Source organism: Trifolium pratense, linkage group LG7 (genome assembly GCF_020283565.1).
Source record: "Trifolium pratense cultivar HEN17-A07 linkage group LG7, ARS_RC_1.1, whole genome shotgun sequence".
In the NCBI taxonomy this organism is placed as follows: Eukaryota; Viridiplantae; Streptophyta; class Magnoliopsida; order Fabales; family Fabaceae; genus Trifolium; species Trifolium pratense.
The window spans coordinates 22,197,338-22,221,176 of NC_060065.1; the positions used below are offsets into that span (position 1 = coordinate 22,197,338).

Here is a 23,839-nt window from a genome sequence, read left to right on the forward strand (position 1 = left end):
CCGATGCAATTATGGTGAAGTTGTTGGGTAAGACCTTGGGAAACAAAGGCATGAAGGATCGCCTCCAAAAAATTTGGAAGCTATTAGGTGGGTTTGAGATCCACGATGTTGACAATGGCTTCTATACAGTTAAGTTTGATATCGCTGCGGATAAGGAGAAGGTGGTATCAGAAGGACCTTGGATGATATCCGATCACTATCTTGCGGTGTCCCACTGGAGCCCGGACTTTATCTCTCCAGAAGCTAAGGTTGAGCGTACTTTGGTTTGGATCAGGTTCCCTGGCCTTAATCTTGTGTATTATGATGAAAGAGGTAGATTTGCGCGCATATGTATTGAGATTATTTGGTTGAATGGGTATTGGTACAAGGTAGAATATGAAGGTCTTCATATTATTTGCTCAACGTGTCGAAGATATGGCCATCATGCAAGAAATTGTACTCACAAACCAGTGCAGCCATCAACCACAACCATCATTCAGCCGGAGAAATCCCGAAAAGTTGGAGACGAAGCAATTAATGTGGCCGCGGAAATGTTGGATAAAATTACTGTAAGTGACAATTGTGTTAAAGATGAGAATAATGAGCCTTTAATGTTATCAAATAGCAATAATAAGGAGAATAACGTGCAGTCCGATATCCATGGAGACTGGATGGTAGTTACAAGAAAAAAGAAAAGAAATAAGCCAGCTGTCACTCCAAATAGAAACATTGGCAATTATAGTACGAATCCAAAGTCAAATGGTAAGGTAAATAGTACTATAACTACCAAGGAAAAAAAAAATGGTATGGAAAATCAAAAGATTGGCCCAGCCCACTTCACTATGGGTTTGGATGATAGCTTTCAAAAAAATAGGGGAAAAAAAATAAAAGATCTCATGATATGGTGGCCCAACATACGAACCAAGAAAGTGATAATCCCCTTCTCAGGATTGCGATGAACAGTAACAACAAACCACCGATGACAGCTATTACAGCAGCGCGAGCTACAACCGCCGAGTCCATCGAAGCGGCTACATGGGACGAGTTCCTCAGTGCATCAATCAGCGGCGAATTCTTCGACGAATCAAATAGCAGCGAATCATCTCTTGAACAATAATCTGAACAAGGATGGAGTGGAGAATGATTCACAAGCAAATGATGTTGAAGTTGTGTATGAAACTCAAAACATGGAGGATGAGAACATGCTCACTTAGTCTCGTAATGTTTTTTTTGTTACTTCAGCTTTTTGTTTCTTATGTTAGTGTTTAATGATGTGAGTGTGCTCTCTTGGAATGTTAGGGGAGCTAACAATTCTAAGACTAAAAGATACTTAAAAGAGTTGGTTAGAAGCAAACAACCCACTTTTATTGTGCTAGTTGAAACTCATTCTCCTTTCAACAATATGAAGATGTTTTGGGATCAAATTGGGTATTCTAAGGTTGCAATAGTTGAAGCCCAAGGGCATGCGGGAGGAATTTGGATTTTACAACAAGTTGGGAACAATTACATTGTACAAGTGGAGGATGTGCACAATAATGCAATTACCTTTAGCATTAGTGTAGGTCAACAAAAATGGTATTGTACAGGTATTTACGCCAGCCCAAACTTCGTTACTCGTACTCAATTTTGGCAGCATCTAATCAATCTGAATACTACTGTGAATGGTCATTGGCTTGTCATAGGGGATTTCAATGAGATTATATCCCCTCATGTACAAAGAGGTGGTAATTTCTATCAACATAGAGCTGATGGTTTAATTGCTGTTATGAATAATTGCAATTTCATTGATTTGGACAATGTTGGTGGCAAATTTACTTGGCATAGAAATCGCAGAGGTCTCCAAATCATGGCAAAGAAACTGGATAGAGGGATGGCCAACTTACAATGGCGCTTAAGCTTTCCAGAAGCATTCATTGAGACCCTTTGTAGAGCTAACTCGGATCATAATCCTCTTTCTCTTAGGTGTGGAGGACTCCCTTTGGCTAGAGGTACTAAACCCTTTAGATTTGAGGCGGCTTGGATTAATCACGCCGATTATGAACATTTGGTGAATAATGCTTGGTTTTCTGAGAGAGGTTGTATTGTATCCGCACTTAATAAAGTTAAGGATGAGTCCATTACTTTTAACAAGGAAGTTTTTGGAAACATCTTTAAGCAAAAAAGAGACATTGAAAATAGACTTAAAGGAATTCAAAATACCTTAGAGAGAGTTGATTCGGTTAGACTTGTCATTCTTGAGCAACAACTTCTACAAGATTTGGATCAAATTCTTTTTCAAGAAGAAGTCCTTTGGTACCAAAAATCGAGAGAGAAATGGATCAAGTTTGGAGACAAGAATACTAAGTTCTTTCATGCTCAAACTATCATAAGGAGGAAGAGAAATAGAATTCATGGGCTTCACTTACCTTGTGGTACTTGGTGTATTGATGACAACATTCTTCAAGAGGAGGCCAACAAGTATTTTAAGAAGTTATTTTGTTCTGATCATGGTACCCAGACAACACCTTTTATTGTGAATAATGTACCTCATTTCAACCAAACTGAAGTTGATTCTCTGGCCATGCATGTTACAAAGGAGGAGGTTCTGAATGCTCTTAACCAAATGCACCCCTTGAAGTCCCCTGGATCTGACGGCTTTCAAGGAATCTTCTTTAGACAATATTGGCACATTATTGGTGATGACATCTATAACGTGGTAAGCCAAGCATTCGAAACAGGTTCTTTCAATCCTTGTCTTGCTGAGACTCTCTTAGTTCTTATTCCAAAAATTGATTGTCCTAAGCATTTTAAAGACTTTAGACCTATTAGTTTGTGTAATACTATCTACAAGCTAATTACTAAAGTGTTGGTTAATAGATTGAGACCTCCGTTGGATAGCAATATTGGCCCTTTTCAAAGAAGTTTCCTCCCTGGGAGGGGAACTTGTGATAATGTTATAGTCCTCCAAGAGATAATTCATTCAATGCATAAATCTAAAAAGAAAAAAGGTGATGTTGCTTACAAAATAGATTTAGAAAAGGCTTATGACCATGTTAGTTGGGATTATCTGAGGTGTTGCCTTCAGGATTTTGGCTTCCCGTCCATCACTATTAATTTAATCATGCATTGTGTCTCTGCTTCTTCTTTGTCTTTGATTTGGAATGGTAAACGTCTTCCAAATTTTGCTCCCACTAGAGGCCTTAGACAAGGGGATCCTTTATCCCCATATCTTTTTGTTATTTGTATGGAAAAGTTGTCTCTAACCATATCTGATGCTGTGCTTAATAACTCTTGGAAGACTATACAAGTGTCAAAAAATGGACCGAGATTTTCTCACCTTTTCTTTGCAGATGATGTTCTCTTGTTTTCTAAAGCAACCTGTGCTCAAGGAAGGCTTATGGCTGAGATTTTTAACAAGTTTAGTAATGCATCAGGACTGAATATCAACTGTTCCAAATCCAGGGGTCTCTATTCTGTTGGGGTACCTAGAAGAAAGATTGAAAAAATGACAAGTTTGTCCTCTATCAGAAACACAAATTCCTTGAGTAAATACTTAGGGTTCCCTATGATCACTGGCATAGTAAAAAAGCAGGACTTTAACTTCATTTTGGATAAGTTAAATTCTAGACTAGCTTCTTGGAAGAACAAGCTCTTCAATAAACCAGGAAGATTGGCTTTAGCTACATCCGTGTTAAATTCCATTCCCACTTACTATATGCAAATTAGCTGGCTGCCTACAGGGATATGCTCTCAAATTGACATGATGACAAGAAAATTCATTTGGCAAGGCAACACCAATAAAGGTATCCACCTGGTTGGTTGGCATCAGGTTACTCAATCCAAAAAAGATGGGGGCCTCGGAGTGCGAATTGCAAGAGATGCTAATACTGCAATGTTGGGGAAGTTAGTGTGGGATATCCAACATAATGCTAATAAGCCTTGGGTCAACATGATAACAGAGAAATATTTGTGTAATAAATATTTGTTAATTTCTGATACGTCCAATGGCTCTCCAGTTTAGAATGCGATTTGTAAAGCTAAAAATGTTCTAAGGGATGGTTATTGCTTTAGAGTCGGGAATGGTGGCTCATTATTCTGGTATGCCCCTTGGTTCTCTAATGAGCCTCTCTGTAAGCTTGTTGATTATGTGGCTATTCATGATACGCAAACTCAAATTAAAGACTTGTACTATCATGATTGTTGGCATTTGAATCAATTATATACGCCGGTCCCTGCTTCCTTACAAGCTTCTATCATAAAGTGTGAGTTAATATTGAACACCTCTACTCCTGATTGTTTCATTTGGAAAGGGAACTTAGATGGTAACTACACTGCAGCTGTTGGATATAGGTGGTTGTAATTGACAAAAAGAGAAATTGTGATCCTCATAAGTCTTGGCTTTGGATTTGGAAGCTTCTTGCCCCTGAAAAAAATCAAGTTTTTTATTTGGTGTGCCTGTCATCATTCCATACCTACTCTTGAGTTGCTGAATAATAGAAATATTTTTCCTTCTAATATTTGTCCTAGATGTTCTAATCATGTTGAAACTATCTTTCACTGCCTCCGAGACTGTGTTGTGGCTAAATCTATATGGCATAGCCTTGGTTTTACGAATTCTAGTTTCTTTGGCAATATGATTATTGATGATTGGTTGCATTTGAATGCTACTGGTCCCTTGCATAATTTATTCTTAGTTGGTCTGTGGTGGAATTGGAGAGCTAGAAATATTGTTTGTGTGGGAAAAGACACCATTCATTTATTCCAAATTGTGGCTGAAGTTAGAAGACTTGCTTCCCTGTTGTTGAATTGCTTTCCCTCTCCTATGGATTCTCAAATTACTCCTAAGTTGGTTTCTTGTGACGCAGTACGGAAGCGTGAAGGAAAAGCAAGAGCTAATCCTATTAGATAAAGGTTCTGGAATCCACCAGATTTCTGGAATCCACCAGAAAGAGTAACTAATCTAGAATTCACTAGACTTCCGAAATCCACCAGAAGGAGTAATTTGGAGTCCACCAAATTCGAGAAAAATCTGTGTGTTTTATTAAATCAAAAAGTTGCCTTCAAGGCTACAATAATTTAGTTTATATAGGAGTGAAAAATAAAATTAACAAATCTCCTAAAAGATTGTAAAAATAAAAACAACAAACCTAGCTAAATAAAAATTACAAATCTACCTAAAATATAAAAATAACTAACCTAGGTGAAATATAAAAATAAGAAATCAACCTAAAATATAATAAAACTAAATCTAACTAAAATAATAATATACAGAAGAAATCCTCCTACATCAGTCTCCTCTACCTCAAAAGAACTCGACCCCGAGTTCTCGTTTTGATAAAGAGCTTCCTTTGCAGGTTGACTCCTCCAATGAACAAGAGACCACCCTCCTGGATCCCATTGAATGAAGTGAGAGGACCTGTCTCGTGTCAACACATCCAAATGACCACCGGGGTTCCATTGCTCAAAGATAGCACACAAAATTGGAAATTTATCACAAAAGGGTATTTGACCCAACTCAGTTAACATGCTTGAGTTAGTGCCGAAACCATAAGATTTAAGGTAAAACCCGAATGAAACCCGATCTACAAGCAAATCCTTGAGTTCAATGTGACGGCTGTGATGCGGCGGTTTTGCTGAGATGGAATTCGCTGCATGCATCCTAGTGTCCGGAGGTTCTAGTGGCGGTGAGGTTGTTGCCGGATTTCGCACAAATACATCTGGCTTAGAAGGAGCCGCCATAGGTAGGTCGACATCAAGTTGTGGATCGCCAGACTTGCACAAGACAATTTTTTTTATCCTAGTTGAAGTCTCTTCACCTCCCTTTTCGGACACAACTTCCTCATCCTCAGAACTCGAGTCATCAGTAGATGGGTTGTTGCGGTTGTCATCGCCGTTTCTGTTGTTGTTATTGTTTTTATTGTTGTTGCAGTTTCGGTTGTTGTTAGCGACGTCGTCCCCCTTAGTCGTCAATGCCGTCAACTTATCCGACAGAACTTTGACCATTATAGCTAAATCGGCAAGGTCTGCCCTCATCACCATGGTTGATCACGTTAGGAAAAGAACAGGAGAAACCTGCTTTGATACCAACTGACGCAGTACGGAAGCGTGAAGGAAAAGCAAGCGTTAATCCTATTAGATAAAGGTTCTGGAATCCACCAGATTTCCGGAATCCACCAGAAAGAGTAACTAATCTAGAATCCACTAGACTTCCGGAATCCACCAAATTCGAGAAAAATCTCTGTATTTTTATTCAATCAAAAAGTTGCCTTCAAGGCTACAATAATTTAGTTTATATAGGAGTGAAAAATAAAATTAACAAATCTCCTAAAAGATTGTAAAAATAAAAACAACAAACCTAGCTAAATAAAAATTACAAATCTACCTAAAATATAAAAATAACTAACCTAGGTGAAATATAAAAATAAGAAATCAATCTAAAATATAATAAAACTAAATCTAACTAAAATAATAATATACAGAAGAAATCCTCCTACATCATCTTGGCACCCATCTAAAGAAAATTGTTTCGTTCTTAATGTTGATGGGAGTTGTCTCGGTGTGTCGGGCAGGGTTGGTACAGGTGGGTTAATTCTTGTTAATTCTTGTAAGCAACATCTTTCTAAATTCGATCAACATATTTATACTCAAACTATTTCTGTCATGCAATGCAAGTAGCAAAATAAATTGTCATTAAAACAAAACATTATCTATACATTCTTACAAAAAAAAAAAAAACTCCTATTGAAACATTGCAAAATTTCATCTTTTTCCACTAAATTTGTTCTCACATTTGTGTACAATCATGCATGAAATCTTTAACGCTAAGCAAATTATAAAAAAATTACTGCATGTGTATTAGCCAATAAGTACACCCAAAATCAATGTTTTCCCGGCAAAATTGAAGACACTTCAATAAGGAGGATTTAGAGGTCCTCCATGAAGAGCAAAATCATTTATTCTATGCTTCTAACTTTCTGCTTCTTTCTTTTGGAAGTTGGTGAACTGTATAAAAAAATAAATAAAAATATTACAAAAAGTGCATGTGGAAAGATGCATAAAGTGAGGAAATTAGTATACAGCATACCAAAGAGCCATAATTTAAGGAGATGGTAATAGTTAAGGTCGCGCGAATTCTTAAAATTTAGATTGAGTCTAACTCAACCCTACAAAATTGATTTATACGGTGAGAGATACCTCCCACTTACAAACCCATTTTCATCTCATAATAACTCATTCAATGTAGGACTCTTTCATGCCCAAGATTGTACATCTAGAGCGTGACCCGATAGCAGGTGACACAATGAATGTTGGGTAGACTGATACTATCTTAGAATTTGGGTTCGACCTAACTCAACTTGAGGTATACCACCCACTTATAAACAGCTTGTAAAGAAATGTATCATCCACCGAGGTACAGCCAACAAACCCCTCGCTTAGGACTGAACTTTTGGAGTGCGACCCAGTAATAGGTGGCCCAACAGATCTTGGAAGCTCTAATCGGGTCACTCAAGTCACACTCCACGTGTTCAATCTTGAACATGAGAGAGTAGGTATTGATAGTATCACGTTGGAATATATGGCCTGAAAAAAATGTTTATAAGTTGGGATTTTGTAGGGTTGAGCTAACTCCACCTAAATTTTAAGACAAATAAACCTAAAAACTCATTAGCTTTGTTCTCTTCTGTTTATATAGTTCTAGTGGAAATTTCTTTGAATTTGTTTATTATTAAATTCAAGTTCTTTGTTAACGTGCTTCATCTTCTACAGCTGCTCAAGGGAAAAATATATCATATGCTTTGTATCCATTTGTAATAAAGCTCAAGCTCTCTACCATACTCCATATACCATAGCTATCTTTGGACAATAATTTGCACACTTAATCAGACAATAATCATTTATTCAGTTCATTCCCACAAACATTACAGTTTGGTAGAGGTAGGTACCTTCTTAGAATTGGTTGTATATCTGCACCAACAGTTGTGCTTAGCTCTTCAATAGTTGCGGAAACCTCATTATTACAGTTAAGTATGTTGCACGCATCTAAGAAAGTCGTAGACTCCATCGTATCTGGTATAGTTGATGTGTCTTTCAACTCAGCTTTGAGATTTTCCATCAAAACAAATGCTGCATAAATAAAGGTTCTTATAACGTTAGAGAATTCAACTATTGAAATAGTTCTACTAATCAATAATACCTAGAAGCTACTATTTCAAGAACTGGATTGACTTTTCCAAGCACATGGTAGTAAGAAATTCAATTAACTGTAAATAGTACAGCAATAATCAATCAAATCCAATTCTAAATCTCAACAATTCAAATTATAGGAACATTACACACATATTGCAAAACTAAGGAACATTACACATCTGAATATTTTTAAAAGGCAAGCATACGACATACGACATACCAATAGCTCGAATTGTCTTAAGGTCAAATCTATCAGCCAAGTTTTTACATCCTATCCTTTCTGCTCGCTGTGTGATCAACAATTTCAAGCTAATCAGAAAGTCCTGCAAAGGTTTTGAATATCACAAATTTACATGAAAAATCACTAAGGCAAAGCTGAACACTAAAATTCATCAAACACAGATAGCACAGTTACCCATGTCTGGTAAGATCAACTTCAGACTAGATTTGCACGTATAACCTGGTCAGAGCCACATGCACTATTACCCACAAAGTTTTGATGAACTGGTTATTAATTACTTATTTGTTATTAGCATGTTGGTTTCCAATTCTTACACATTCTTAAAAAATGAAGTTTTATAAAAGAGAGAACAGAGATATTAGGTAGGGGAGTAGGGGACAATATCTAAACAAATATAAAAAATAGAACAAAAATGCACAATCAAAACCAGCTACACGGTGAAGAACACACACACACCCAAATATTCAGCCAACACACGAAAGAACTTATCCCAAAGTGTAACTGCTTCCCAAATATCACAAGAATGTTATATAAAGAGGACTTTAACAGTTAAAACTCTCAATTTCCTTCATCACTTTTGGATTACTATCATAAAAGAAGGAAATCTACACGGTGTTCTTGGATTTCTTGTTTGGGCTCATCATATGGGGAGATTTTATTCTCATCCCTTTTGAACATTCACCAACTATATCCCCTGAAACCAGTTCCTCTAAAATGAAAAGCTAGAGTCTATCAATCACCAATGAATAAGTCAATTCATAAGTATGTTGAATCAACAATTCATTCCTTGACTTTCTCACTTCACTCACACTACTCACGTTAGAGGAGCCAGATTCCTATCCTCTTTAATTATTATTGTTCTCTTATGAATGAATAAAAAATTGCATATAGTGTGATTTATTTAATATAACGTTAGGTATTTTATGAGAATAAATGTGACATAAAACCTTTTACTAGAGGCCTCAAAGCTTAGCCTAGTGACTAGAAATATCCATGTTTTAAAAACCAAATTGGACTATTGAACCGTAAACCAACCTTGTCTACAGACTACCGTTCAATAATTTGAGCATTTCAATTGCACTTTCAACCCAATTTGAATTGTTTAAACCAGTTGAACCAGGACCCTAAGGTCTCATCGGTTTAATGATAAGTTCATTTTTTAAAAGATTGACAAATACTAAAAAGATAGAAAGAATACATAATAAACTTACCATCTCAGATTCTGAAAGGGAGCAAACCCAAGCGACATCTTGAACCCTAGTCTCGGGGTTGATTTTATCCAACTCAACTGGCCTCTCCAATCTCTTCTTCGTGTTTCTAACGTTCTTCATGGGATCAAGTCAATCACCGTAAGAGCTGAACATTTGTTAACAATTGTATTCAAAATAAACAAATGTTAGTTAGTAATAAAAGAAAAAAAATTTGGGCCACACATAGCCCAGTCTTCTGAAACCCTAAGATGGCGGAGAATGGTTACATTGCGACCGGAGAACGCAAAGTGCACACATTGATACAGAGTACCAAATCAACAAGTGAGCTAAAGGGAGAGAAATATGGTGGCTGGGGAAGAAAAATGATTGAAGAAGAATGATTGAAGAACGTGATTCAGAGAACGTGATTCAGAGAACGTGATTGAAGAAGAATGATACAGAGTACCAAATCACCATCCTTTTCTTCCATCCTTTTCTTCCTCTGAATTTTTTTGCGTGATTGAAGAAGAACGTGAGAAGAAGAAGAATGAAACAAAGGGAGAGAAATAAAATACAGAGGAAGAAAAGGATGGAGAATGAAACCTTGAGCTCTATGAAGATGGCGGCTGGGTGTGAGACGACGGTGGTGGAGCGGCGATGTTTCAGATCTTCACTCCTTCTCTCTCTGGCTGCGCTGTGCTAGGGTTTGTTTGAAGAGAGAGAATATGTTGTGTTTTTGAAGAGTGGTGTCCGTGTTTTGTTCTAAAACTAGGAAAAAATAAAAATAAAAACATATCTATAAGTACTACGGGTCGGTTCGGCTACCCGTGGATGAAAAATCCTGAACCGAACCCGACCGACTCTAGTCACATGAAACCGATTTATTGGGCCACTGAACCCGTTTTGCTGTTTGGACCCGACCCGTTTCGGTTTTGTTTTTTCGGGCAAGCCGGGTTGGGCTGGTTAATCGGGTTTTGTCCAGCCCTAGTTTAGAGTGCCAAAATAGTAAAATATGTAACTAAAAATAAAAAAATAAAAGTCGAATATGAGATAAACTTATAAAATAGTTTGATAAACTCAAAAAGTAAAAATAGTAAAAAATGTAAACCAATAATAATTTGACAAAAAAAAATGATATAAACTTGTAAAATAGTTAGATAAACACAAAACGTATAAATAGTAAACACAAAAAATAGTTTTGAAGGGAAAAAAAAAAAGAGATAAATAGGTTGATAGCAGACACAGAGACTGAGGAAAAATAATAGTTTCTTTAGCTAGATAAATATGTTAAACAGATCTAAAACAACACAAACCAGAGGATGTAAGCAGGTCCAAAGCAACACAAACAAAATGAAGCTAAAAAGAGAATGTTTAAGAAGGTGATTGTTGATCATAATAAGGAAACACAAACAAAAGTTGTAGTATAATAAAAAAATTGCATGAATGAATGTAAAAAGTAATTTTTTTTCTTCAGATCTGATAGCAGTGTTTCTTGTAAAAGAAGAAGAATATGATTATTTTTTTAATCCAAAACAAAACAAAGGTACAAGACAAGATGTTGCCCCTTCTTTTTTGGGTTCTTTCACCGAGAGAGAATTGTTTTTCTTGATATGAAATGAGATTTTGGAATAATAAGAAAGAAGGAAAAGAGAAAGTAAAAAGAGGTTTTATGGTTTCTTGTGCAAACAAATATAACAGAGATGTGACATGCAAATACAACGAATTAAAGACTGTTTTTCTTGGTATGAAATGAGATTCTGGAAGAATAAGAAAGAAGGAAAAGAGAAAGTAAAAAGAGGTTTTATGGTTTATTGTGCAAACAAATATAGCAGATATGTGACATGCAAATACAACGAATTAAAGACTGTTTTTCTTGGTATGAAATGAGATTCTGGAAGAATAAGAAAGAAGGAAAAGAGAAAGTAAAAAGAGGTTTTATGGTTTTTTATGCAAACAAATATAGCAGAGATGTGACATGCAAATACAACGAATTAAAGACTGTTTTTCTTGGTATGAAATGAGATTCTGAAAGAATAAGAAAGAAGGAAAAGAGAAAGTAAAAAGAGGTTTTATGTTTTCTTGTGCAAACAAATATATTAGATATGTGACGTACAAATACATAAGATTAAAGACTATTCAGTGTACTCTTCCACTTCTTTCCCGGTTTCATTCAGAAATTTGGAGAACTTAAGATTTTATAAGTCAATGAGACACTTGGCAGCTAAAGTTTCCCGGTTACATTCAAAAAAATTTACAAGTCAATGAGACACTTGACAACTAAAGTTTCCTGGTTTCATTCAAAAATTTGGAGAACTCAAGATTTTACGAGTCAACGAGACACTTGACAGCTAAAGAAAGGTTAGGGCAATATTGACTTTTTAAAAAGGTTTAATTAGTATTTTGGTCCCTTAAAGATATTTTAGGTTTCACAATGGTCCTTAAAGAAAAAAAGGTCTGGATTGGTACCTTAAAGACACATCAGTTTCTCAATTGGTCCTTTCTGTCATTTTTTTACAAAAAACGTTAGTTTTAGTTGACTGAATTGTGGATGTCATTAAGTGTAAGTGGTCCACCAAAAACCTTATTAATTTTTAAAATTTTAACCATTGAGATTTTTTGTTATATTTGAAGTTAAAATTTAACGGAAAAGATCAATATGACAAACATATATTTCTTTAAGGGACCAATCCGGGTCTTTTTTTCTTTAAGGGACCAATCCAGACATTTTTTTCTTTAAATGACCATTGTGAAACCTAAAATGTCTTTAAGGGACCAATAGACTAATTAAGCCTTTTAAAAACATGTTTTTCTTAGATTAACCGTATAGATTAGTATAGAGGCTCTTCCTTGGTACGCCTTGTGCTGAGTAGACTTTTGTTTATATAAATATCTCATTTTGGCTTGTTCAAAAAAAAAAAGATTAGTATAGAGGCTTTTCTCAAAAAAAAAAAAAAAAGATTAGTATAGAGGCTGAAAAATTGATTAAATGATTAATGGTTGATAGTGAGACATAGAGCAATCGAAGAAGCTTATTTTCAACGCCAACCAACCCATCTTCCATTCTCTACCCATTCATCTTCATAATCTACATCCCATTCTCAGGTCAGCTATCCTCTTCTTTTTTTCATCTTTTCGTTGGAAATTTCCACATTCCTCATTGTTCCATTCCAATTGTAAATCCAAATTTCTTGATCTTAGTATGTTAAAGATATAGTTAGTTAGTAATTAGGAGGATTAGTTAGTAGTTTGTTGATGCCTATATATAGGCTTTGATGTAATCTTTTAGTTTCACTTTTCTCATTTGTAATATTTTTCCTTCATCAATATTATACACTTTTGACCTATTTTCTCTCCTTCTCCCATGGATGCCTTGTTTCTTAAGTATCGGAGCAAATTTGGTATCCACCTTAAAGAAATTTTCCGTTCCATTTTCTCGAGAAAATTCAATTTTCTCATATCTCTTTATTTTCTTTCTCCCAATTTCTTTCACAGATTCAATTTCCCCTATCCGTTTATTTCACCGATTCATCATCTTCTTCAATTTCGTTTTCGATTGCATTCTTGATATTGCTTCGCTCATATCTGTGTGATGTTTGCAGATTGATTCATTCTTGTTCATCATTTTGTGCTAGCTTTCCCAATTTCTAGGGTTCAGATTGGAATTCTTTGGCTATGCCTGTTTCAATTTCTTGTTCGAGGCAGTTACAAATTATAGGTTTTACAATTCGATTTCAATTCCTTGATTTGACTTCGAATCACCGTTTCTGTTTCATTCTTAGACTCTGTTTTTCCTTCACTTGATCGGAATCATCTTCTTCAAGTTCCGATCCCGATTTTGTTTCGAACTGACATTCATCTACTGTTGATTCTTGATAGTGACAAAGTCACAAATTTTTGTTGCTATATATGTTACTTCTGAAATTTGAACGGGTTTGGAGGATCGTCGTTTTGGCTCTGTGAGTTGGTGCAGAGAATTGTTGATTCATTGCTCTATCGTATCTGCTGTGTTATCTCTGAAGATGGATTTCCATGGTTATGCTTTTGGTTCTTCATTTTCTTTGGATTTGAAGCTTAATTGCAACGAATTTGAGTTGATTTCTGCAATTGAAGAAACTTTTGAAGATTCCATATATGTATAATTTGAGTTGGTTTTGTTGAAGGTTAGACTGTTTGATTTGAAAGATTTATGGTGCATTTTCGGATCTTGAGTTTTAGATTGAAACTCTATTTTGTTCATTTTAAAGTTTTGGAAGTTTCTATTCGATTTTACCCCTAAGCCATGATTTGTTGGATGGTTTCATAGTGTGATTCTCTAACTCTGTTGCTTCATATTGATATTGGAAAATGGAACATTAATTTGGAGCTGATTTCGTTAGTCAGTATATGCTCCGGAAGACTCTGTAGTTTTGTTAAATAGGGAAGTGATTACATTCATGGAGGCAAGTGAAAACTTTTGTTTGTAATTGATAGTAGTTGGTTTTTGCTTTTCTTCCTTCGGATTGTATTTCCCTGATGGTGCTGTTTGTGGCTTCTAGTGTTATTGTCCTTGCTAGAATTAATTGGTAATTCACATTATTGGTAATTGATGGGCTGCAAGTTGCACAATGTATGTGTGTATTCCTGCACCATATTAGTGGTTTGATACTTCTCTGTGCAAGACTGGTTTATAGGTTCAAGGCTTATGTAAAAGTTTATGAGTGCACTTTGTGTTGAGAGTGTCTCCATTCATATTGCTTCTTGGTCTCAGTTTGCATCACTTCATACTAGATGGTCTTTGATTTTTTTGTGAAACATTTAAAGCTCTCAAATCATTTATTGTTGCCACACTACAGAGGAGTTGTTACCAATTGGAAGTAATATGAAGCTCCATGTTTCTCTCTTTTTTCTGGGAGCAGTGCCAATTGGACTGTTCATTATGGATGTTTCATGCTAGTTTTTTTCTCTTATCGTGAAGATTGAAGACCGGTTTGAGTTCTTTGATCTACTCTTTGTTTCCTTGGTAGTGATTCGCCTTATTGGCTTTGCTGGATTTCTGCCGTACCTTGAGCAAGTTATCTTTGCTTGCTTTGTCGAGTGGTTAGTTGGTTTTTGATGTGCTATCTCATCTTGAGCACAACATTGGTATTGATGCTTTACTCTCTAGCCATCAACCATGCTACTTGATATTTCTCCTTGATTTGTTGGTCCTTAGATGAGCTAATTACCTTTAGCACAACTTGAGTATTGATGCCTCACTTTATAGACATCGGACCTCTTTTGACATTCTCTTTTTTGCTTCTGTCATGAGTGTTTGGTACTTTTGATGGTTAAGCTTTGTGCCTTAATTGGCTTTGTTGATTTGCTTCTGCCTATTATGGTGGTTAAGCGTTGATTTGTTGCTTCCTCCGAGTCGTTTAGCCTTGAGTTGTGGCTTCTACTTGATGGTTAAGCATTTGCCCTTAGTTGGCTTTGATGGGTTGTGTTTCTTCCTTGTGATGGTTAAGCACAACTAGTTGTATTTGAGATTTTGAGTTGTCCTTTTAGCCGATGTATTCCGGCGAATCTCATTGTATTTTCCTTTATTTTGATGTACTTTTGTATTAGTTATCTCAAGCTAGAAGTGTAGTTGTGAACACGTTCTAGCTTGCGGGAGGCTTTGATGTAATCTTTTACTTTCACTTTTCTCATTTGTAATATTTTTCCTTCATCAATATTATACACTTTTGACCTATTTTCTCTCCTCCCATGGATGCCATGTTTCTTAACATAGTAGGTACTTATTTTTCCCTATTAAACTAAATAATTCATTATAGAAAAAAAAAACAAAATTCATTTCTAGATAGAAGTAGTAAAGTTGTGATTTTGGATATTGATCTCAGATCTTAGATCTCGGTTTGATATCTCCGTCAGCATCAAAATCAAAATCAAAATCAAAATCAAAACCTATATTTTTACGGTTTTTTATTTTGTGGTGTTTAATATCTCATAGTTTTATTTTGTGGTGTGTTTAATATCTTATAGCGCGCTGGATAAATCAATTGGATGGCTGTAAATGGTGCAGCAGAGGCAGCTGACGATCCGGATGGCTCTTTTTTATTATTGTTTCTTTAACAGCGGCACAAAGAAGACATGTTTTGGCGTTGAAAATAGCTTCTTTAAAAGCGGCGAATGCAGCAGCTGTTAAAAGAAGCTTATTTTCAACATCAAAACCGATCTTATCTCATTTGATCGACACCAGCTAAATCATGATATTCATTGATGGCCTTCCATTCTCTACCCATTCATCTTCAACATCCACTTCTCATTCTCAGGTTACCTCTTTCTTCCTCTTTTCGTCTTCCCTTTCCACATTCCAATTGCAAATCCAAATTTCCATTTTTATTATGTACTTGTTTTTCCCTATTAAAATAAATCATCCATGATAACAAATAATATTCGATTTTATGTTGCTATTTGCTATTTTAAATTGAAAGGAATATTAGTATATCACAAAATGAGTAAGCCGGTGGGATGGTTAGCTCAACTGGTTAAGCTAGTTGACCTAAGGGTTAAGGAGCAGGAGGTTTAGGGTTCAAGTCTTGGCAAAGGAGAAAACAACTAACATAACATTCTAATACTAACAACTAACATTGCTTATATAAAAATAAAAAAACAAAACAAAATGAGTAAGCACAATAGAAATGCTGACAAATCCCCAAAGGGAGAAGTAACCAAGTACAAAAACTAACTGCAGTTTCTGCAACCTATACTAGGTTTGTTTGGCAAAACATTATAGGCTTATAGCTACTTATAGCGTTTTTTATAAGCGAATTCAAGTAACTTATAGCTTATCATTTTTTCTCTCAATTTTACCCTTTTGTCTTCATTGAAAAGGAAAAAATTTCATATTTATAAGCTGGTTCAACAACTAATTTCATCATACACTACAAATTCAATCAGCTAGCTTATCAACTATCTGCCATAAGCTATTTGCTACTTTTTTTTTTACCAAACTACATTTTTGTTGACCATTTTTATATATGTATTCAATTAGGGTATTCTAGCAATTAGGGTATTCTACACAATTAGGTTCCGGTGGAAGAGAAAGAGAAACAGATGCTCTACAACCTTTTTTTGGGGAGAAAAATTGAAAACAAAATGCCAATAATTACGAAAGTTGTCATTAATGAAAACGGTGTGTTCTCCGTGTGTTTTCTATCTCATTTTTGCAATAGTGAAAAAACTGAAAACCAAAATTAAAAACCAAAACATGTAAAACCTGTTCTAGTTTTTTAGATTTAAAAACAAGAAAATTGAAAACAGTTTTTAAAAATTGTTTTTAAAAACAACCTTCCCAAACAGATTTTTTCTTTTTTAAGTTTTGAAAACTAAAAAAGTGTTTTCAAGAAGTGTTTCAAACTGGGCCTTAGTTAAAGAGTGTTGTATCCCAATATAGAAATTTTGTATTTAATGATGTAAAAAATTTAATGCTAAAAAGTAAGAATGCACAAGTTTTAACAAATAATTTCTACATTTGTTTCTTTAATATAAACTCTAGTGGCACATCTTAACATTCTCCTTTTTGTATTGGAAATTAATTATCTTGTATATCAATACACCTTACAAAGTCGAACTAACCAAAATCCTGTAGATGGTCTTAGAATGCTCTGTGCATGATATGTGTTCCCTTCCCTTTTCATTCGCTGGTGATTCTTCCTTTTGGGTGTGTTTTGTTGGTTTTTAACTTGTTTTGTAGAAACGGAGGTAGAAGGATGTGGGGGGGGGGGGGGGGGGGGGGGGGATGTGCGTGAATGTTTGTCCGCTGTGGGTTTGCTTTTCGGTTTTCCTCTATATAAGCTGACTTACCTCTTTGTTGTTTCACTTGTTTCGTTCTTCCTGAGCTTGTTTGGATTTTTTTTCTTTTGCAGGGTTTGATTTTGATTCTCTGTTTCATTTCAAGGTTTGAACTTGTTTCTTGTTTTATTTGTTATTCTATTGTGTATATTGTTTCTTTTTCTTCTAACAATGGAGTTATTTTGGGAACTGTATAAAGGTATGTATGCATTTTCATTGATTTAAATCAAAATTTGATTCAACCCTTTGTTTAGTTACATGTTGTATTGTATTTTATATTTGTGAACTCAAGGTGTTTGTGTTTTTGTCACATTACATGACTTGGAAGAGTTATCGCAAGTGAGTCTTTAGTTTTATATATTTAATTTATGTGTTTTTACTTTTGTGTTATATTATTGTTTTGATTGTTGTTTTCAAATTTTTAGGTTTATACTCTATAGAGTTTCAAAATTGTCATCAAATGTTGAATGCATATACAAGGAGTAAATATTGCTTCATGTTTGGTTCTAGCTTTCTAACGTTCATTTTTCCTTTTTGCAGAACAGGTTTGATTTTCTGTATTGGTATTATGATGATTAGTTTTAGCTTGATGCATATTCACATGCCTCTTGTGACCTTAAATCTGGTTCCAAAAGAGGATTATTTTTTTAGGTTACCAAGCTCTGGTCTTGTTTATTTCAAAGTTAGAATTATGGTTTCTGGAGACGAGATATTGAACAACGAACGAGCAAGCGCTACCTTGCCTCACCCTGAGATGAGAGGGTATCATTTTGGCTACACCACCGCTTCAACTATTCAAAACTACCACCGTTCACCAGGGATGGATGCACAGCCAATCAATTGGGGGCAGCTGCCCCCACTACTCTTTTACAAATATCTTGTTTAGCTTAGTATTGGATACACTTTAACTCTTTACCTTCATAGAAAAAAACTATCTTACCCCGTATTAAGTATAAATTTAGATTAAGATAAGAGTTTTTCTCCTATGCATTTTGTGAACAATCAATATTGTATTTGATTATATTTAATTTAACTAACTATCTAGCTCTCTGTCACACACATATACTTTATAGTGTTAAAAATAAAATAAAATAAAATAAAAAAATTCTGCTTGCCCTTTAAAAATATGAAAATTTGTAGAAAACAATTATAATTTGTAAGATGTCTTAATTAATTTATTTATTTTTTGTTAATCCTCCAATTTTTAGGGGAAGGGGTTTTGGTCAGGTAGAAATAAGTAAAGTCTATCTAAAAATTCTTCTTAGGGTGTCTTTGGTAACACAAATAAGCTAGCTTATAGTTTATTCTATGAGCTTATAAGCTTGTTTCAAAAAATTAGAGGTGTTTGATAACAAGCTTTTTTTACTAGCTTATAGCTTTTTTTCAGATGCTATTTTAAGTAGCGTTTGAGCTTATAGCTTATAGTTTTTTACACTTTATTCCATTTTTACCCTTTAATTTAATAACTACTCACTCTAAAAAATAAACTATCCACTATCAATTATGTCATTTTATATTTATTAACCACTTCAAAAGCTAATTTTACCAAACACTTTAATTTCAATTAGCTAGCTTTTCAGCTATCAGCTATAATCTAGCTTTTCAGCTATCAGCTAGCTTATAGCTTATTTTTACCAAATAGACCCTTAGTATCAAACACAGATTTTTTCAAACAAATCGTGTTTAAGGAGCTAATTAGCCATTTTAGCTTAATCACAAATGTCTTAAATTTTTTAGATATACAATTATATAATTTTTGTAGTATGTCATTGTTTTTTTTATAAACAATGTTAGTTGTTAGTATTATAATGTTATGTTAGTTTTTTCTTCCTTGTCAGGATTTGCATCATGAACCTCATGTTTTTTAACTCTTAGTTCAATTAGCTTAACTAGTTGAGTTACCCATCTCTGTAGTATCTCATTGTTGGTTAATAATAATACATTACTTGATTCAAAAATAAATAAAATAATGGCATTACTTTTTTTTTTAACAAATAATGACATTACTTTATCACTTATAAATTCATTTAATTTTTCTAAAAAATATTTATTATATATTTGGACCCTATTAGTCAAAATTTCTGGATCCGTCCAGGCCGTTCACCTAATTTCTGGATCCGTCCATTCCGTTCACCACTATCGACTGCTGCAACAACAACTAGAAATTTTTTTTTCTACCCCAACAATCTTCTATCTACCCCAACATTTTTTCTAATATTCCCATTATACCCTTATCAAATTTAAATATATTTTATTATTTTTTCACTTTGTTAGTTTGTAACTTTTTGGGTAGACTGTTTGCACCCATCACCCAGTGTTCCGGTACGTTTTTTTTCTTCAGGTTTGTCGAATTTACCGGAACTCTTTTTCAAAGTGTTCCGGTTTGTTAAATTTCCAGTTTATTACCGGAACACTTTTCAAAATCGTTCTGGTATTACAATTTTCCAGAAACGGTTGTGTCTATACCGGAACACTTATAAAAGTGTTCCGGTACACAAAAGGTGTTCTGGTATACAACAAAGCGTTCCGGTATACATAAACGTGTTTTGTTGTTTACCGGAACACTTTTCAAAGTATTCCGGTATACAACAAAGTGTTCCGGTATACAAAAAGTGTTCCGGTAATTACATGCGTGTTCCGGTGTGTTGAACAAGTTGTAAAAAGTGTTCCGGTACATTAAAAGTGTTCCGGTATAGCATAGCAGTTTAATTAATTTTATTTTTCTTTATTTTTTTTAAACAGATATGGCTCAAATCGGCAATACAAGTCAAATATTAGTAGATACTACAGATGTTTTTACAACTGATCAAAAATTTGCTACACCGGATGCTGTTCTCACATGGGCTCGAGATGTTGGAGATGCCAACAAAGTCAGTATTATCATTACTCGGTCAGATAAAAAGAACGGAATAAGAGGTAGAAATGACAAGTTGGTTTTAGGTTGTGATAAAGGTGGAAAATATGACTCTTCACAAAGTTCCACGACAACTGCATCGAAAAAATGTAACTGTCCATTTAAAATTAGAGCTGCACCTTCAACAAATGGTTCAGGATGGAAAGTTCAGGTTATTCATGGAGTTCACAACCACGGGCTACCTGACCAATATCATGGTCATCCTCGCAAGGCACGTTTAACCGCTGATGAAAACAAACGTGTTCAAGATTTGACAAAGCGTAAAGTAGCACCAAGACACATTGTTTTAGATTTGAAAGATCAAAATCCAGAGTCTGTTGTTGATGCCACACTTGTATATAGGAAAAGACACATGATGCAAATACAGGAAAGAGGCTCTAGAACAGAGCTGCAACACTTGCTGCAGTTGTTAGATGATTGATGCAAAATATGTCAGCTGGAATAGAAGAAAAGATGATGGCTCCGATGTTTTGAGTGATATTTTTTGGGCGCATTCAGATTCAATCAAGTTGTTGAACTTGTTTCCCATTGTTTTGGTTATGGACTGCACATACAAAACTAATAAATATAGACAGCCACTGCTTGAAATTACTGGCATAACATCAACTAACATGACATTTGCTATTGGATTTGCCTACATGAAATCTGAGAAGACGGCCAATTATCATTGGGCGTTAGGTAAGTTGAAGGAATTAATTACTAAGCAAGATATATTTCCTAGAGTAATTTTGACTGATAGTCATGGATGTTCACCACGAGCCACATCCAGTGCAAGAAAAAGATCTTCAAATCCCTCTTCATCTCTGTCGACATCTAACCGCGACACAAACCTCTCCAACGTGGAACCAATCATACCTCTCCATCTTCGTTCGCGTTGGAGGTCATCTTCTGCTGGAGCTGGTGCATCTTCTTCTATCGGATCATCTTGTGCTGCCATATACTGTGGAACTGGCTGTGCTCCATGTGGTCCATCAACAGGGCGACATACTATAGGATGTGATACCATATAGTACCACAGCAAGTAATCAGCTGCAGCCTCAGCAGCATATGTCGCTGGACGTGTCGGCTGAACAATCCGATCAACAGCGATGTCATAACCGATCCAGTCACTATCAATAACATCAATGGCAGGAGCTGGAGGTGGTGGTGGTGGTATATACTGAACATAGCCAAACTGCCTAATACATCTCTCAGGCAAGTAACGAACTACAGTGCAGCCACGCAGATATCCACTATACATACTCACCAGGTCAAAAGGAAGTGCAGCTCTATGGTCTTGAAACGAACGCCATATCACGTCATCCGGGGTCAATGCATCCAGTACTGGTCGATAAGTAGGAAGCTTCACATTCCCTTGCCTATACCTCCACCGCCTAGCTCGAGGTAAACTCGCACCAGGAATATCACAGTCAAGACCAGACTCAGCCCGCCTTCCAAGGGTAGGAAAATACTCGTGAATCCAACACTGTTACAACCAAAATTTTCATTATTTCAATAAGCTGAAAAATAATAATGCATCACTTTTTACGGACAGTTACATATATCAGCAACACACATAACATACTCATGTTGTTTAGATTCTTATCATGTTAGTCTTTCGATGATAAATTGATAACAGTTTCAGTAAAATGATTAGAACAAGTAATTGTATAATTTGAAAAAAATATATCATATAATTTGAAAATAAGTTTGTTGTTTTTTGAGAAAATGCATCAAATTTAAAGGATATTAAATACCTGTAAAAGTGTCGCATACCCAGCGAGCCCCTTTGTGGTAAAGATAGAAGCATCATTCAAGGTATCATATAATTCAACCAACGCAATTGCACCCCAAGCAAATCTACCACATGTAGACAAAACCCTAAACATCGGTAGATATTTTGCATCCACGTGTGTAAAACTCTTGTCAGTGCAAATGGTACAGCCGACCAACAACAACAAATACGACCTAGCAGCACAATCATAATTCTCAACATCACACTGCCTTATGTAGTTATCAAATAGCCATTGTTGAGAAAAATATCCACATCGCTGCTTTCTTGTCTCTCTGGCCGCACACTGAAGATTGACACCCAACAACTCAGCTGCAAGTGCCGCAGCTTCTTCCTCTGTGAACGATGACGGTGTGTAAAAGTCACCCCTAATCGGAATATGCAACAAACAGGTAACATCATCTAGTGTAATTGTCATTTCACCGAATGACATGTGAAATGACGATGTCTCAGGGTGCCATCTCTCAACAAATGCGGATATAAGATTCGGATCGACCTTGTTCAAACTGGTCCGCTCAAGTGATCTCAACCCAGATGCAGTCATCCAACCTTCAACATATCGTGAATGTTGATCAGGAACCCATTCGGCCAATTTGCCACCGAGAGATGCTATCTTTAATTCAATTCTTGGTCCATGACGTTCCTACATTATATGAAAAGGATTGTAAATAAGTTTATCACAATTACAACTTTTTTGGTCATATTATGGGTGACAGAAACCAGAGAATAGCGTAGTAATTAAGTAAACAAAACAAAACAAATGCAATCAGGCAGCAAGTAAGTGAACAAAACAAATGCAATAGCTATTTATAAATAATACTAGGTTACGAGTGTTACCAAAACATTAAGTGAATTTTTTCATAATTTTTGACCTGAGATTCTTTCCCAAACATTGATCATAAGATACATCCTACTGCTATACATTTCATTGAACTTTAACTAAAACTATAAATAAAAATTGATTACCTCGCCAAACCATACATGACGAGCAACGTGCTCATGATACCGTGTCAGAAGACTAGTATCAATCGGTCCTCCAGGCCACACCACAGGTTGCACCACAGGTGGCACCTCCGGCACAAGCTCCTCCTCCGCCTGGCGCCGTAGAAACTCTTCATGTCCGAGATCTTCGGAACGCCTAATTCTACCATCGCGTCCTCTGATACGCGCCACTGATAAAAAAAACAACATTCATTAATAAAAAAAATGCAAATACAGTTAAAAAATGCATACCGGAACACTTGTGTTTGAGTATTCCGGTATGCAAACATTAACAAGCGAAACAGATGAGAAATTTTAATACCGGAACACTTTTTTTCAAGTGTTCCGGTATGAATATTCATACCGGAATACATAAACGAAAGTGTTCCGGTATGAATATTCATACCGGAACACTTGAAAAAAGAGTTCCGGTATGAGGTATGAATATTCATACCGTTCCGGTATGAATATTCATACAGGAACACTTGAAAAAAGTGTTCCGGTATGAATATTCATACCGGAACACTTGAAAAAAGAGTTCCGGTTTGTTTTTCGTACTTACTCTCTCAAATTCCTCTTTCACAACACCGGAACACTTTTTTTAAATGTGAGTGGAAAATGATTTTTTTTTTTTACGGTTTTACTTTATATAGAAGGGCATTTTCGTCATTAAAAAATTTGTGTTGGGGTAGATGGAAGATTGTTGGGGTAGAAAAAAAAAATTCCAACAACTACCACTCTGATTTTAATTTTTAAAACTCAAAACAAAAACCATTTAACTTAAT

The 23,839-nt window shown here is 35.4% G+C and overlaps 3 protein-coding genes across 4 annotated transcripts; 1 reads left to right on the forward strand and 2 right to left on the reverse strand.

The window, feature by feature from the left end:
- Nucleotides 1-6,419: 6,419 nt before the first annotated feature.
- LOC123897610 lies at nucleotides 6,420-23,201 on the reverse strand. Of its 2 annotated transcripts, none has more exons than XM_045948322.1 (5): nucleotides 23,040-23,201; nucleotides 9,598-9,742; nucleotides 8,366-8,468; nucleotides 7,902-8,082; nucleotides 6,420-6,960 (listed from the first exon to the last, which is right to left on the reverse strand). In XM_045948322.1, the coding sequence occupies exons 2-5, from the start codon at nucleotides 9,715-9,717 to the stop codon at nucleotides 6,912-6,914; spliced, it is 453 nt and encodes a 150-aa protein (XP_045804278.1). In that variant the 5' UTR covers nucleotides 9,718-9,742; nucleotides 23,040-23,201; the 3' UTR covers nucleotides 6,420-6,911. The 2 variants fall into 2 exon arrangements, with proteins under 2 accessions (XP_045804278.1, XP_045804277.1); XM_045948321.1 differs by lacking the exon at nucleotides 23,040-23,201 and adding an exon at nucleotides 10,180-10,356 and having other exon boundaries at nucleotides 6,422-6,960.
- On the forward strand, nucleotides 20,133-20,723 carry LOC123896062. Its single transcript, XM_045946508.1, has one exon. It carries the CDS (start codon nucleotides 20,133-20,135, stop codon nucleotides 20,721-20,723), a length of 591 nt encoding a protein of 196 aa, XP_045802464.1.
- LOC123896063 (protein MAIN-LIKE 1-like) lies at nucleotides 21,042-23,458 on the reverse strand. The gene is made up of 4 exons (XM_045946509.1): nucleotides 23,419-23,458; nucleotides 23,040-23,245; nucleotides 22,039-22,716; nucleotides 21,042-21,767 (listed from the first exon to the last, which is right to left on the reverse strand). The coding sequence occupies exons 1-4, from the start codon at nucleotides 23,456-23,458 to the stop codon at nucleotides 21,042-21,044; spliced, it is 1,650 nt and encodes a 549-aa protein (XP_045802465.1).
- Between the last annotated feature and the right edge of the window lie 381 nt (nucleotides 23,459-23,839).